Source organism: Antechinus flavipes, chromosome 5 (assembly GCF_016432865.1).
Source record: "Antechinus flavipes isolate AdamAnt ecotype Samford, QLD, Australia chromosome 5, AdamAnt_v2, whole genome shotgun sequence".
Lineage (NCBI taxonomy): Eukaryota > Metazoa > Chordata > Mammalia > Dasyuromorphia > Dasyuridae > Antechinus > Antechinus flavipes.
The window spans coordinates 57820963-57839109 of NC_067402.1; the positions used below are offsets into that span (position 1 = coordinate 57820963).

Genomic DNA, 18147 nt, shown 5'->3' on the forward strand with positions numbered 1-18147 from the left:
AATTTAAAAATTGAGTCATAGGGAAAATTGCAAGTTGTAGTAATTTGTATTTATGTAGTGATGTACAGTTGGAAGAAATGGGTAAACAACTGGGTATACAACTTTATACTATATAAAAATAAGTATTATTCCCATTCATTATATGGTGGAACAAACAAGTGGAATTGTGGGAACCATGCTTGTCTTTTGATTCTAAAACTAGTGGACTTTTTTTCTCTTGGTCACTAATGATAGGATGAAAAATTACTTACAAAAACAGTTGATATTTCATTACAAATATGCAGAAATCACCGTTTTTTTCATTCTTAGTGGAGAGGAGCTTCCATAGTGAAGAAAGGTTAAGATATGGAATGAAACTAAGTAGTTAAGAAAGAATCATTAAACAATCACAAGGAACTAAAGTTAATTTTTTATTTTGTCATTGTTTCAGGAAATTTTGGTAATTTTATCAAAATTCTTTGCAAAACATTTTAAGAGATAGCTTAAAGGACTGGTTACCATGTTTGGTGTACATGGTTGCTTGAACAGGAGGAAGGCTTTCTAGGTTCCCCATATATACACTAGCAAAAGCCTGGAGTGCTTCTCAAATCATATGATGATAAAGTAACACACTAAAAGGAGGTGGAATCAAGATGGGAGAGTAAAGACATGACCTCACCTTAACTTTTCCAAATTCCCTTCAAATAACTTTAAAATAAAACTTTATCTTAAATTCTGGAGCTGCAGGAACAAGAAACAAGTCAGAGTGAAACAATTTTCCAGTTTAAGAATATTAGAAGTTGAAGAAAGTTAGACCAGTAAAAGTTGGTCCCCCCCGGATGGTGCTTGGGCCTGCATAAGATAGCAAGGAGGCCTTGAAGTGTGATTGTAGTAGCAGTGATGACAGCAGCTTTTGGAGCTCTCAGCCCACAGGCAGTAAAGATGTTGGACAATAGGTGAAGCTATGAGAAATCCTTTATTGTCATTGGGAACATGACCCTGTTGCATTGCTGTTATACAATTCCATGTCATGTTTCTAGGATGAAGAGGAACATTAGGATTTCTGCACCAAGGAATAGGGAACTGAGTGACAGTTCCAGGGTAAAGAAGAGTGCTTGTGATCATTCACAGACCAGAGTGAAGTCCAGAAGATCAGGGACCACACTTTTCCTTAAGTCTGTCATCTTGGACAAACTGAAAACTTAACAGATCACCAGGACTAGCTCTGAAAACCAGAACCAGCATCATGAAAAACCTGAAACTCCCTCTATTGAGGGAGCAGAACTCAAGTTTAACCATAGATAATAACTATGGTGACAGGGAAGATAAAAGACACAGACTCAGAAAAAGGCAACAGAGCCAAAAGAGCTCCATGCAGAAGCATCAGAGAAAAAGATGAATTAGATACAAGCCTAGGAGCAATTATTGAAAGAAGCTCAAAAGGGATTTTTAAAAAATCAAATATGAAAGGTAGAGAAAAACTGGGGGAAAAAGTCATAAATGAGAGTAGTGATGCAAGGAAATTATGAAAAGAATAGTTATATAAAAAAGGCAGAAAATAGACTGAAGAAAATAGCACCTAAAAAACTAGAATTGTCCAAATAGTAATAAAAAAAAAAGACACAAAAATCCACTGAAGAGAACTTAAAAAGCCCAGATGAAAAAGAGGTAAAAAAAAGATCACTCGAAGAAAAGAAAATGAAAAGTAAAATTGGTAAAATGGAAAAGGAGATGCAAAAGCTCACTGAGGAAATTAGTACTTTAAAATTTAGAATTGAGCAAATGTTATTAGTAAGCTAAGATTCCCTGTGCTATCAAGAAGTAACAAAACAGAATGAAAAAGTAGACATTCCCAAAATGAAAACTCTCAGGACTGTTAACAATCAAATTCTAGACCTCCCATGTCAAATTGCAAGCAACTAGAAAAGAAACATTTTAAATATCATGGAGCCACTCAGGTTCACTCAAGATTTACCATCTTGTAACATTAAAGGAAGGATCCAAAGGCTTGAGTATGTATATTCATATATATATATATATGTATGTATGTATGTATATGTATATATCCTGGAAGGCAAAGGAGCTTGGATTAGTACCAAGAATCACTCACCTGACAAAATTAATTGTAATCTTCAGGGGGGATATGTGTTGTGGGGATCGTACTTAACAAATCAGGGAACTTTGAAGCATTTCTGATGAAAAGACTGGAGCAGATAGAAAATGTACCTTTAATACAAGACTCAAGAAGCGTAACAAGGTAAACATGGAAGAAAAATCCTAAGAGATTGAGCAAGCTAAATTGTTTTGCAATCTTACATGGGAACTCGATACCCACATTTTCTAAGATTATTATTATTATTATTATTAGGGCACTTAGATGAAGTATACATAGAGAATACAAATGTAAGTTGGTTTTATTGGGGTGATTAAAAAATGAAGGGATGAGAAAGGAATCCATTGATGAAAAAGGAAGAATGGGCTAGAATGGGGAAAATCATCTCACTTAAAGCAGGTGTGAAAAGAGCTTTTAGAAAGATGGGGGTTGTTGGTCAACTTTGTATTTTACTCTCATTAGAATAGGCTCAAAGGAGAAGTAACTTATTCATTCATTTGGATATAAAAATCTATCTTATACTACAGAGAAATGGGCTCATAAATTTTATATAATTGAGATGAATGGTCCATAATCCAGAGACAGGTGTTAAAACCACAAAGAATATGCAGCAAACAGATTTTTCAGTGAACAATATTGCGATTATATACATATTTAATTATATACCTTGAAAAGTTAAATTAGTTACAAGAGATAGTTAAAAGTATATGAGTAGGGAATTTCAACTCTCCCTTTTCAAATCTAGGTAAGTGTAACCATAAGATAAACAAGAAAGAAGTTAAGGAAATGGATAGCATTTTACAAAAGTTAGTCATGATATAGGCCTCTGGAGAAAAATATATGGGAATGGAAGAGTATATCCTTTTCTCAACTGGCACCTTCACAAAAATTGACTACATATTAGGGTATAAAAATGTCATAACCAAATGCAGAAAAATTAAATTCATCCTTTTCACACCATAATACAATGAAAATTATATTAAATAAAAGGTCTTAGGAAGGTAGATTAAAAAGACAAATCATAGAAGTGACCATTAATTTCATTAAAGAGAATAATAATGGGACCCACATATCAAAAGTTATACAGGTTGCTTCCAAAGTATTATTTAGGAAAGAATTTATGTTTTTAAAAACTAATGTCAGTAAAATAAAGAGCAGATCAATGAATTGGTCTATAGCTAAAATTTTTAAAAAGACTAAAAAAAGAAAATATTAATCTCCAACTAAACAGTAAATTGGAAATCCTGAAAAATCAAAAAAAAAAAAAAAGGAAAAATCAAACAATCCAATTGATAAGATTGGAAATTAAAAAAGAAAGTAGGAAATAATAAAACTAGCTGCTGATTTTTGTGGGAGGGGAGAGACACAATAAAATAGATAAATTGTTGGCTAATTTGATTTTAAAAAGAAAAGAAAACGCAGTATCAAAAATAAAAAGTATGAATTCTCCACCAATGAAGAGGAAATTAAGGCAATTATTAGGTACTATCTTGCTTAGTTATGTGCCAATAAATCTCACTAAGTGGACAAATATTTGCAAAAATAGAAATTATTCAAGAGTAACAAGAAATAGAATGCAGAAAAGAAATGGAACAAGCCATCAGTGAGCTCCCTAAGAAAAAATCCCCAGGACCAAACGTATTTATAAGTGAATTCTACCAAACATTTAAAGAACAATTGTGATGTAGTAAAAACTATTTGGAAAAATAGGGAAAAGAAAAAATCCTACCAAATTCCTTTCATGACCTAAAACTGGAAGAGCAAAAACTGAGAAAGAAAAGTATAGGTCAGTTTGTCTGATGAATCTTGATTAAAAAAATTTAAATAAAACATTAGCAAGCAGATTAAAGCAATATATCACAAGGATCATGCATGTGACCACTATGACCAGGTGATATTTTTATATTAGGAATGTGGGGTGGTTCAATTTTAGGAAAACTATCAGCATAATTGACCACATCAATAACATAAAAAATATGATTATCTTAATAAATATAGAAAAAAACTTTTATGAAATGCAACTATTACAAAACACTGGAAAACATGGGAATTCATGGAACTTTCTTTAAATTGATTAATAATATTTATTTAAGACCAGTAACTATAAAGTATCTATAAAGAAATAATGAAATAAAGCAAACATTTCCATGACATAGCACAATAGAAGATAATTGTACATGAAACTGCAAATCAAGGATGTCCCTTATCAGTACCTTTTTAAGTATTGTACTAGAATAGAAATGCTAGCTGGAGCAGTAAGGGAAAAATGAGAAATTGAAGTAGAAACAAAACTATCACTCTTTGCTGATATAATGGTGTATTTAGAGAATCTGCCAGCAATCCAAATATTCTCAAGCTTTGAATTTTGTGTATTTTGGGGATATTCTCTCTCAAAATTTGTGAGGATCTTTAGTGTTCCCTAGAATTCAGTAAAAGCCATTTTCCCCCTAGATAACTCTTCCCTTTACTGTGCTCCTGATAAATGATAGATGTTCTGTCTTTTGACTACCCCAAAATACAAGGCCTTTTCCATTTTGTGGAAGGTTAATGTTAATAAAGACTGTTACATGTGCATTAACTTTGAAGGTAGGATGGGTCAGGATGGACAATGAGGGAAAATGTTACCCAAATTATTTTTTAATATTATAGTAGTAATAGTCATTTGCTGAGACGGAGTATCACTAACTTAAGTTGTGTGGGGCCACTGCTGGTGGGATACTCCTTAGTAGGAAAAGCTGTGTACCATATCAGTCCAAATTTAAGTTGAAGGGTTCATTTGAGAATATGGCACTTTGGAGTAACTATTTGTTTTATTTCATTTAATTTTTTTATATTCCCCATTCATTGAGGAGGTGTTACATTATTCTCATTACCAAACCCATTTTTTGTGATGTACTTAATTACCTATATCACTGTTATTATATTAATGTATATAGTAGTGCCTAGTGGGAGAGTAGCCAAATAATGTGGAATCCCTGTTGGAGGGTGGCTTGGAAGTGATACATACATAATTTTATTACTTCATGTCACTCTCTGCAAAGGTACATATTCTATGCAAAAGTATAATATGCTAAGAGTTGTTTTTCATCTTAATAGAGTAGGTTTGGAAATGTCATCAGTAGTTTATTATTCTTTATCCAGTGATTAAAGTCATCTAAGTATATCATATAAACCACATATAATACGTAAAACACTAGACCTGGAGGCAGGAAGGCCTGAGTACAAATCCAGCCTCTGATATTCATTAGCTATGTGTCTTTAAGTTAAGTCACTTAATTTTTTTAATTTAACATTTTAATTTATTTAATTTTTCTTTGCTTCTGTTTCCTTATCTGTAAAAGGCAAATGATGATAATAATAGCACTTATCTCCTAGAGTTGTTGTGAATATATAAAATGACATAATATTGTAAAGTGCTTTGCTGACCTTAAAACAATGTAATATAAATTATTGTTGTAAAGCACTTTGGAAATCTTAAGATGATATGTAACTGCTAGAAATTGTCACCATTATCATTATTGGATATAGTCACAGGCATTCATTTTTGAAATGTTTATAGTTTTTAGTATTGGGGTTCGATAATTAATGGTTTATCATAAAAGACAACATAGATTTTATTACATGAAATTAAGAGGCTTTTGTGCTAACAGTATCATTACAAATTTAAGAGACTTTTTTAATTGGGGAAAATCTTCTTATGAAACATCTGATGACATACAGATAACAAACACAAATATATAAGACTAAGAGGCATATCCAAAAGAACAAGTGGTCAAATGATAGACATTTCTCAAAAGAAGAATTGCCAGCTATTGGCCATATGAAAGATTGTTTTAAGTCATTAATAATAAGTCCATGAAATAGCCTACAACCTGGAAATTGACAAAGATAATAATTTAAAACACAAGTTGTCAATATTGGATTGGTTATGGAAGGATAGACTTATTACTAAACTTTTTGGGAAGTTGTGAAATAGTCCAGCCATTACAGAAAGAAATTTGCAATTAAATTAACAAAGCTAACAGAGTTTTCATATCTTTGACCCAGAGAACTTACTGCTAGTTATATATAATCCTAGGCATCTCAAAGAGAAATAAAATTGTCCGGTATTTAATGAAATATTCATAGCAAAGAATTAGATAACAAGTAAATTCCTAACAATTGAAGAATAAGCAAATTTTAGTACTGCATTACAACAGAATATTACTGAATCATAAGAAATTACAAATACTAAAAGTTCAGAGAAGTAGTGGAAAACTTTATATTAACTGATAGAAAGAGAAGTGGATAAAACCACAGAGTGTACACAATGTAAGCAACAGTGTACATAGAAAGACCAAAACCTCCTGAAACTAAACACTAGTTAGGATGATTGTTGACCCTGAAAGAGAGATGAGAAAATGTACCTTCTTTCTTTGAAGAATTTGACTTCAGGTTGTTGAATATTGCCCATATTTTCAGATTCAGTGGATGGTGTTAACTATTTCCCTCTCCCAAAACAAACAAATGATTTTTATTTTAAAGGGTGGGATACATTCCTTAATGAAGGTTATGAAAAGCAAAAGTTAGTTATAAATTGAAAATTAGTGGTTTTACTTGCAGCATTAACCTTTTCCTGACATACTAGGGTTAAAAGTATTTTGTTTTCCTTTCTTTTAAGGTTGGGCTCATGTTGTTTGTGCCCTGTATATTCCTGAGGTTCAATTTGCCAACGTTTCTACAATGGAACCTATTGTATTGCAGTCTGTTCCACATGATCGTTATAATAAGGTACAGTATGTGTAGTTATATGAATTATTTATAATTTTTGGTAGCAATTTAGTAACTTTTGATTTTAGAATTGTAAAGTTCTTTTATTAGGTCCTTGATTTAAAAGTTTGACTGTTCTGTGGACAACAGTTAGATAAAGAATTTCATCTATTCTGAGGGGAATCATATTTTTATCTGGTCCAAAATCTCTGAAGTATGTCTCTGACTCAAGAGTTTTTGAGCTCATTGAATCTCAAACTATTGATATCTTTATATTTAAAGATCTTATCTACTTTCATTTTCCCTTTGCCACATACACTTGAAAACATACACTCTCCCCCCCCACCCCCAATTTTCAGTAACAAGCATTATTTTCTTTCCTTCTGCATTCTCACCCCAATCTTAAAGAAAAGAAATAAAACAGAATTCTTGTACTTCATAGTTAAGCAAAGCAAATTCACAAATTGTCCATGTCTAAAAATGTCTTTCATTTTGCATTTTGATAAACAAAGTCAGTTTTGCATTTTATCATAGATTATTTGAAAGGAAAAGAATAAATTTAGAAATACATTGCAAAGATGCTGACAATGTGTAGTTATTAAGGTTTTTAAATATACCTAAGGATAGGCTTCCTATAACATCTGTTTTTGATGGATCAATAAAATGTGTTCAAGTAATGAAGATAAGAATTGCTTTTAACTCCATATTAATTTAATTAAACTCTATAGCATTCTTAACTTTTGACTTCCTGGCTCTTCAGTCTTTTTGCTGCTCATTCTTCCTCAGACTAAGTCCTGGATTATTTCTACTTATCCACTTTTTTTTTTTAACCTGTCGGAAGTTAAGCAACTGTGCTGATTGGATATAATATAAATTCATGTTAATACATTTTTAACTGGGCCATCACACCAGTTATTGCTCCTAATTGATTGCTTATCTCAATCCCCACGGAAGTTTTTCTAAACCTTTTCTTCTTTCTTCAGGCCTCCCACTATCCAATTCCTATTCCCAGTTGAGGATTTTATCCCTTAACTTATTAAGAATATCGAGGTCATTCTCTTTAGGTTCTTCTCTTCTCTTTCTTTGTATTCCATGGCACCTTGACATCATTCTTCACTTTCTCCTCCTTTATTTTCTAATACTGTAGTTGTCCTCTTTGCCAAAACCAAACCTCTTTGATCCTCATTTTTCTTCTCCAGATTATGATTCCCCCTCCCCTCCAATCATCTTTCACTCTAATCTCCCATGTGTTTATGTTTTCATGGTTTCATCCATGTTGTCTTCAGTCCTACTCAGTTTCCTACATTCTTAAACAAACATCACTAGATCTTAGAACCCCCTCAATCTCTTAGTATTGTGCTCATCTCCCTCATCCAAAATCCTTCAGAAGTCTTATGTGCAAAGTTGCCAATGATCTCTTAATTTTCATCTTTGGTGGATTTGATTTTGGTTTTAAACCTCATCTTGCTTGATCTGTCTGTTGCATTTGACTCTTTAGGCCACATTTTCCTCATGGAGTCATTTTCCTTTCTGGGTTTTCTTTTTATACTGTTCTTGCTATTTTTTTCTCACTATCCTTTTCTGGCTCGTCCACATTATACTGCCTGATTGCGGATATATCCTTAGACTCAGTCCTATGTCCTCTTTTCTCTGTATCTTGATGACTCCCCTGAGTTGTTATTATTAGCATTTCATTTGGTTTTATATATCTATTTCTGCTCAAATTAATATAGCTGTTCCTATCCTGTCTCCTGAATTCCTTTTCCATGTCACCAGTTATTGACTGGCTGTTTCAAACTGAAATGAAAATATCTGAAACTCAACATACCTTTTGGCAGAAATTTTTTTTATTTAGTTTTATTTTCAGATTCTCCCTCTTTCCTCCCCAACTTTTACTCAGTGAGAAGGCAAGAAAAACAAAATCCATTACAAATACATTGTGTCAGTATGCACAATGCCTTCCTGCTTTCACTGTGTCCTGAAAAAGAAAAAAAATATTCTCGTTTGGTCTCTTGAATATCACTTCTCTATCTATTGGGTGAATATTATATTTTATCATTAGTCCTTTGGAATTGTGGTTGATTTTTCTTTCGAATAGAATTCATTATCTTTTAGTATTAACCTGCACCCCTCCACTATTTTTATTGAGGTCATCCATAATTACTTTATTCTCCCAGAATTGTGACCTCCACTTTAGCCTCTATTCCTCACATTTTTTCACCCCCACATTGGAATCATTTGCCAGATCTTGTCATTTCCTTCCTCATAATAGCTCTTGTATCTTTTTTTTTTTCCAATTGATGTTTTTATTTTTGAAAAGATATCCACTTAAAGTATTCAGAAGAATCAAAATTACTTTTCCTTTCATATAAAATCAAGGAATTTGTCTAAAACCAAGAGCTGACATTATTTATTGCAAAGAAAAGTTGGAAACATTACCAGTAAGATTATTTACATTATTTAAAAATTTTTTGTTAATGTTTTTTCTTTTTATATAGCCTTCATATTTGGCTATACCCACTACTCCCTGAAGCTGAACTTTTCTTTAAACTAAATTAAAATGAGTAACTAAAAGACAAACTATGTAAGATCATGTTTAACAGTGTATGCCTCAAAGTCCCCTGTCTCTATGCCACAATAATAATAATAATAATAATAACATGTTTTATAAAAGTTTACCAAAAAATCTTTGAAAATATCTCATTTTATTCTCACAACAACTGCATTTTATACATGAGGAAATTGAAGAAGAAATAAGTCAAGTAATTTGCTAAGATCCTACAGTTAATAAGTGCCTGAGAACAGATTTAAATTCAAGCTTTCTGGACTCCACAGACCCAACATTCTATTCACTGTGCTGTGTCTCCCAAGAAATGAGGAAATAAAATTTCTTACTTTCAAACTCTTTCAAAGCCCATTATTTCCAATAAAATTTTAATGCAGACTGGAGTTCTTGTATCTTATACCTATCCTCAATACCTGGTGTTTTCCTCCTGAGTATGAATAAACTTGCCTTATACACTAGCAACCTGCATCAGTAACTGCTTGATCCCCAAACCTGTAAGCCTAAATAAATTTATGGCTTGGTCTCATTCCAGGAGAGATGGTATCTGTTCTTCTATACTCCCTCTGATTCTTTGCTGCCTATGAATAAACAGCTCTCTTTAGATTAGTTTCTTTTTCACATTATTCTCAATGTAGCCACACTGTTAGAAGTGTCTGTTGCTCACATGAAGTCTTTGTACGTTTTCATTGTTCCTGGAATACACTTCTTTACTTCCTTGAGGACTGTCTTCCCATAGAAGACTTTTCTTGTCTCTCTAATTTCTTGGACTTTCCCTGTTTTTATTTTGCTGTCTTTTGTTTATTTTGTATGTACATTAAAAAAAAATCTTTTGTCTTTTAATCTCTAGTAATGGTATAGTGCATAAATCATAGTAGATATATAGTTAATGCTTCTTAATTTGATTGGGTTGAGCCTTCCAAATTTCAGACACCTCTCATTGGTTATTCCTTCTTGTTTGTTTTTCATCTCTGCTTGTGTGAGTACTGATTGTCATATTCTGCATTAGCTAAGGTGGATATCATCAGCATAGACCAGATTTTTACCGTTCAAAGTACTAGGATTATAGATTTAGAGCTTGACGGAATCTTACAGATCATCCATTACATTTTCTTCCTTACATAGTTAAACTGAAGCCCAGAGAAATTAACATATTGCCTTTAGTCAGAGAGGTAATGAATAGCAAGAGCCAGGATTTTAACATGTCTTTTGATTCCTAATCCAGTATTAATTTTCCTCTGTATCATACTTCCTCTGATTTAGATAGAAAAGTTTTTCTGTCAATCTAAAATAATCTAAGCCTCCCCTCCCCGAGTCATTAGTATCTTGATTTTCTTAACATGCCTACTCAATAATTAAATTTTTACTCAGCTTTATTGATGATTCTAAAATTAGTAACCAGCAGGAAAAACAAATACTTAGATTTATAAGCAAAAATAAAGAGATAATTACATCTAAAATTCTAAACTTATATTACTTAAAATTTGTCTCTTAAAAGGCATTTATTAGCTTTTTGTAAAAAAAAAAAAAAAAAAAAAAAGCCTAATCTAGTTCCATGTTGAACTTTGATTTCTTTTATTTCTGGGTATTTTTCTGCAGAATTTGTTGCTGTTATTATTTTCTTTTAAATAATTGCAATCAGTTTGTATATTGATCTGATACCTTTTCATTTTGCATTATTCCCATGTTCCTTTTTATTTTACATATTCATAATTTTTATGGTACAATAACATTCTATTATGCTCACATAGCAGCTTGTTTGTTCATTTACTACTTATCATTGGACACATGGCATTTCTTTTGACTTTTTCTAGGATTCTTGATCATCTTAGTTACACAGCAGACTTCACTTCAGAAAACTGCAGTTTCAGTAGGTAGTTGTCAAAAGGTTCTTTTTTTTCTCCCCAGTAAGATGTTTGATAACATTACGATTAGAATATATGTAGGGTTGATGATAATAAGCAAGTAAAGAAAAAAGAAATAATAGGATTGGAATTTGAAAGCTAGGATGAAATTTACAAATCCTCATATCAGCAGCTTTTAATCTGGGACCTGGGATACCCATGTCCCCCCCGCGCGTTTCCTCCCCCCCCCTTTTTTTTTTTAAACTGGCTAGACTCCAAAGGGAATTTGTGATGCAAAAAAGAGTTCAGCTCCTGATCTGTTGGCAGAAAAACTTTTTTCACATTAGATTCACTCAGAGATTATCAAAAAGTTAATACTTTAATAGTTTAAAGAATAATTATTTCTGTGTATATTACTGTGATTATTTTTTTTTAAATGTCAGTTGACAAGTCTTTGCTCTACCGTTTAACAACTGATTGAATTTGGCAAGTTACTTAAGTCCTCTGTTTGTTCATGTGCTAAATGAGGATAAGGTTGTTGAAATACGAAATATCAGTACTTAGCTTTCTAGCTCTAACACATTATATAAATTTGTTATAAATGGCATTTTCAGCAGACAAAATGAAGAAGGGAATTCTAGAAGAGGCATGAAAAGATGATGAATGAGCGAAGAAAAAGTCATCCTCAGCACATTTGGGGTTGTGTAATGGGTTTTAAGGACAGGAAATAATCATCAAATATCCATATCAAATAAAAAGCTTTTGTAAAATCCTGTTACGATACCACTTTTGGAAATGTAGTTTTAGATAGGATTTATATCCTGAACATGTAGAGAAACACACATACTGTTAATCTGTTAAGACCAGAGATTCCAGGTCAGAACACTGCCTTTGACAGCTTTCTCCAAGAAATAAATCTATTGATAGCCGCCATCGTTCTGAGAGAGCCCTTGGTTTGTACCTAGGTGTGATTAGGGTCCTGTCATGGCTTTAGGTGACTGCATACAGTGCTTGACTTACTCCCTCTCTTTCTTCTCACATCATTTTCACTCCTTGATTTTACTCTCTTGAAAGAAAATATAAAATCTCATGAATTGGTAAATGTGTTGGATTAGAATTCAACTCTTAAAAGTATGTGACCCTGGTTAAGTTATTTAACACCTGCTGGCCTCATTTTCCTCATCTGAAAATGGTGATAAAAATAGCATCTTTCAGGGTTGTTGTGATGACTATCTAAATCTTAGAGAACTGTATAATTATAGCTGTTAATATGATGATGATGCTTATACTATAGTATAAGCTTGAGAAATATTGAAGCGCCTTTGTAATTGCTTTATTTCTCTCTAAGGTAATTCTTTGAAAGAGAGAAAGTTTTATGTCTTTAAATGGTTTTTGGAAAGGAAAGAAGTGTCATTAATATTAGACATTTGAGTGAAAGTTTCATCATAATGGTTAATAAAAGTGAGCTTGGCCGTTTTTGGTACCAGAAAACGTAATTTGAGTGACTGGTTCTTTGAAATAATCTTGGCATTATATTTACTAACAAATCCTTTTATCCCCTCTGATTTTCTCTCAGCTTCTCAAGTTTCTGACTTAACTTTTCTTTTATCATTTCAAAAAGGATGCTTGCTGGGTTCTCCCTCCCCCTCTATTCCCAATGAAAACCTTATTTAATGCCTTTAAAAAATACATTTAATACATTTTTGTTTGTATAATTGTTCATTGCATTTTTGAAGGAAAAGGTAATATTTTTTTTCCCTATATTTGTCCTTGGCATTGTACAAAACTTTTATCTACTATTTTTTTTCCACTCTTACATTTTTCCAGTTTTTAATTATGTATTAGTTTATATGTGATTAATTGGTACAATATGCTATGCTTGACCATAGTATCTATCCTAAAGGGCCATTGTTTTTCTTCCATTAGGCCAAATAACTATCTTTCTTGAAGAAAACTCAACCATAATCTAAAGTTGAGGAGTGTGTCTTTTAAAAAAGAAAAAACAGTAGATTTAAAGTAAAACGAAAAAGTCATAGCTGCTAATTTTGCCCTTTACCTAGAAATGAAACCAGGGGCAGGTAATGATCTTTTCTTTATTGATCTAGCAATTCTGAATTTCATGTTTCTCATCTGTAAAATGAGACTTTCTGTACCCTTGTTCACAAGGGTTGTTTTCTGAATGAAAGGAACATTATACAGATATGTGACATTATTAATAATATCTGTTGCTTAATCTCCTGGAAAAGATCAATCACACATTTGTCTTCTTCATTTGGTCCTTTTGGGTAAATTTTCTTTTTCCTTGTATATCAAGACTTTATATATTCCATAAAATGCTTGCTCTTGGCTGCTAGAATGTACATTATATGAAATTATTTTTTCATTCTTTCTTGGCGTTAAATCACTTGACCCATTAAAGTATAATAATGCCAATCCTATATAGACCAAGTTTTTAAAGTTAAGAGATACTTGTCTATAGAAAGTAATAAAACTTGAAATAACATAAATGTCTTAATTTCCAAAATGATGCATTAATAAATGTTTATTTTTAGTCAATTTTTAATAGAAGTGATAATTAGTATTAAGTATACCTGTAAATGTAACATCAATTTAGCAAATGTATTTTATTTATTTATTTTTTGCGATTGAGGTTAAGTGGCTTTCCTAAGGTCACACATCTAGGAGGTTTTAAGTGTCTGAGGCTATATTTGAACTCAGGTCCTGTACTCCTGATTTCAGGGCTGGTGCTCTATCCACTGTGCTACCTAGCTGCCCCTAGCAAATGTATTTTAAACTGCTAATATGTGTAGAGCAGTTCTAAGTGATCCAAAACCAAAAATTTCTGATCCTAAGGTATTTTATATTTTACAGGAACAGTATCACAAGGAGACAGTGTAATATAGTAGAAAGGACATTAGCTTTGGAATTAAAAGGATTTTGTTTCAAATCCTGCCTCAAACTAATTGCTTATGTTTTCAGTGGCCAGATCCCTAGTTCATAGTTTCCTTGTGAAAGTTTTGGGATAGTTGACCACTTAGATTCCTTCTAGCTCTAAATCTGTGTCATTAGATAAATGCAAAACAAGTCATATTCCAGATAGGGTGGGGGACTAGAAAAGGTTTTTTTTTAATAGAATGTGACATCTGAGTTGTGCTTTCAAGAACAATAGCAATTCTACCAAGTAGAATTGAGGGCAGAGCATCTTAGACTGCCCTGATACTTTAAAACAGAAGTTTAAAGTCAGAAGGTACTATGTCAACATTTAATATTCTATCTTGCTTTCCCAAAGACCAGAGAAAGTGCTTCTTGTTTTGTGTGTCATTTCCTGAAATGCAGATAGATAATCAAAATTACCTTCTAATAAGTCTTTCAGAACTGTGAAATAGAGAATGCTGATGAGTTGTGTCATAACCATGGTATAAATTGAAATAGATTAAATAGTTATTGTTTCCCTCAAGAATCAGTACAGCTGCTTTATATTTGTCATAGTTTTACAGTATTATTGTTGACTAATTTCATTTTTATTTAAGAAGTAATACTTGATTAAAATGAACTGAATTTGTTTGAGGAATATTTACCAAACATGGTCTAAACTCTTGTTGAAATACTTTCCTGCAATTTTACTTTGTCTTTCTTTTTTCTTTAAAAAGACTTGCTACATTTGTGATGAACAAGGAAGAGAGAGTAAAGCTGCTACTGGTGCTTGCATGACATGTAATAAACATGGATGTCGACAAGCTTTCCATGTAACCTGGTAAGTATTCTACATTACTGTTTTGAAGTGTATAGAAGTAGGGAAGTGAATTCATTGGAGAAAAAAGGAATTTAATAGTGAAAAATTATTCACAATTAAGTGTTATGGGTAGCTTTATATCCACAGTTAGCCCTACTTGTGTAAAAATTATCATTATTTTATTGGATTTTTGAGTATTCCGGTAGGTAGCTTGGGGTTCAGATACTCAATGTCTTGTCTGCATCTGGTTTCTAGTTGTCAACCTAAACCTCACAAATATATTTGAACATTATGAAGTTTGAAATGTCATACTACAGAAGATATTCAATAAAAGCCACATGCTTTTCAAAATGATTTTGTAAAATCTAACATTATCACTGAATATGTCATATAAAATAAAATATTAAAATATAGAATTTGTAAAGATCAGAGATAGTACTTTGAGGAAGTACTGCAGATGGAATTAGAAGGGAAGTTGAAATAATTTTACTGGACTTTTTTGTTGTTGATTTATTTTGTTTTTGAATTGGTGCCAACAGAGAACAATACACACACACACACACACACACACACACACACACACACACACACACCTCATAGAAGTACATTCCATGGTTGCTACTTTTAGTTGTAGATCTTGAGGGCATTTCCTTGGAAACTTGTTTTACAGTTGGTATTGCGATAGAGACTTCCATTCCCTTTTCTACTTGATGACATATAAATATTTAATGCTTATTCATATAGTTTTATTGTGATCTATCATACCTCCATTTTTTCCTATGAAAGAAGAATGAATAAGAGATTGTCGGTTGCTTTCCTAAAGTTTAGTAAAATCTAAGTAAATTATCTAAAGTAGGGAGTTTTAATCTAAGATCCATGAACTTTAAAAAAAAAATTGATAACTATTTAAGTAAAATTTCTTTAGTAATGTAATTTGGTTTTTTGCCTTTAAAAACATTATTGTGAGGATTGATTTATTGACTTTTTCACATTCCTAAAAGAGCTTACGGCACAAAAAAGGTTGAGAAACCCTAAAGTATTTCACTGATCTACTAGTGTAACAATGCTCTCAAAAAAGGAAATTAATTTGCTAGTTTTTCTTTAAACTTTTTTTATTATGAATTCATAAATGATCCACAAACATGAATCTATTAATATTCAAGAAAAACCAGAAATTCTAGGTATAAAAAACTCTGAATATTATAACGTATTTAAAAATATATACGAAATTTAATGTGTTACACTAACATTGCCCTGCTTGTCTATGTACTCTTCTGAACTTTGTATTTTTTTACATATTTAGATTTACAAATTGTAGATTTTTACATATTTAGATTTCATTAATATTCTTTTCTATGTTGTATTACTGTTAACTATTCGCCCAACCCTTCCTTGTAGACCTGTTATTAAGACGTGGTCTTTTTATGATCTTCCTTTCTTATATGTTCCTTAAGCATTTCTTTAATATTATCACTTAGAATTTTTCCAGAAATAAAAATCTAGGTCCATTGACCTGTAAGTTATTAGACTATCTTCATTTAATTAGAAACCATTCATTTATTTATTCATTTATTCATTTATTTATTTATTTATCTATCTGTCTGTCTATCTATCTATCTATCTATCTATCTATTTATTTATTACATATTTTGATAGTCTTCTTTTCTCCAAAACTTATGGTAACTCATTCTCCTTAATCTTTCAGAAATCGGGAATCATTGATTAGGAAAGGAAACCTACCTATTTGGTTTTTTTTTTTTTTTAATCCAGAAATGTTGATTTACTTAGAGGAATTAAATTTATCAAGCATCTAGATGCTTTCTTATTATATTACTTTCTTAATAAATTACTATAGTCTCCCTTATTGAGTTAATTAGTAGCCATTTTTGCTTCAGATCCAAAGATCATTTTCCTTGGTAGAGAAAACAAGTAAAATTAACTTTGACCAGGTTTCTCTTTATTATTTTTTTATCCCATCTATCCCTAATAGTGGTGTTTTTGATCTTCATCTTTTTTCTCAATATAGTTAAAAACCCTACAAATATTCCATCCCTATTCTGTGTGACCTTTAGCTTTCTTCAATATCCTTACTGATGAGATCAAGCTAGGAATTCCTAGTTTGAAATAAACATGTGACAAATTTACAGTGGCCATTCTCTTTGGCAAAAGATAGATTTATTTAGGGGAATAGGTTACAGACAAAGGAGTACAATAGGTACCAGAAATAGAATGGGAGAGCATATAGTTAATAAAGGAAAGGAATTTAGAAGAATCCATTAAAGGAACAGGCCATGAAACCTGAACAGGCTTTGACTAGCAGGCTAGATCCAAAGATGAGTTTAACAGACTAACCAGAGTTAGCTAGAGTGAGGAGAAAAATGCCATTAAAGGGAAGACATCATGAGTGGAAAAGAGAGAATATTCTCATAGTGGGCTTAGTTCTGAAAAAAACTTAGTAGAGCTCTTCCTCATAATAAGATCTTTTATAGGAGAAATACAACCTTGGGGGTTTCTCAGGGAAGCCAGGGAAGTAAAGGTAGACCTCAGAGGGGAGGACCAAAGAACAAGATGGAATTATACCTAGTAGACCAGGTTCCAGACCTGTTTAAAGATATCCTAATCAATATCTCCAAAGTTGTTTAAAGCTACCCAGAAATTTGAGGGATAGACAAAAAATTTCCATCCTTACTATCACACTATACTAACTGGATAATCTTGGAAAATTGGTTATATCAGATAATTGCCATTTGAGCTTCTTCCTGAAAGAGGAAGAGATTAAGTTCGTATCATTTATCCCATAACGAATGTTAGCACTCATGGCAGGATGATGCTTTGCTTTTATATTTAATCTTTGCCACTTTCTATCTTTTATATGGTCTCTTTAAATTTGGTTAATGTTGATCTCTTTAGATCCTTTCCCTTTTTTTCTTCAAACTGAACTAAATTTCTTTTGGTGTTTTTAGAACTTCTCATCCTTCCTGGGATAATTTCTCTGGGAAATTTTATTTCATGACATAACACTTTCCTTACTTTTCTTAAATTTTTAAAAAAATTATTCTTTTATTTTTCCAAATGCATGCAAAGATAGTTTTCAGCATTCACTTTTGCAAAACCTTGTAACACTTGTCTTTCTTGTGAACTCTTTAGAATCTATTTTACTCAAAAT

General features: G+C 31.8%; 1 protein-coding gene across 4 annotated transcripts in view; it reads left to right on the plus strand.

The window, feature by feature from the left end:
* MLLT10 (MLLT10 histone lysine methyltransferase DOT1L cofactor) overlaps positions 1 to 18147 on the plus strand; it is a 218202-nt gene that overhangs the window by 55571 nt on the left and 144484 nt on the right. For all 4 annotated transcript variants that reach the window (XM_052001709.1, XM_052001711.1, XM_052001708.1 and 1 more), the window contains exons 5-6: positions 6753 to 6862; positions 14899 to 15002. In XM_052001709.1, the coding sequence (XP_051857669.1) occupies positions 6753 to 6862; positions 14899 to 15002 (214 nt within the window). The remainder of the gene's footprint in view (positions 1 to 6752; positions 6863 to 14898; positions 15003 to 18147) is intronic.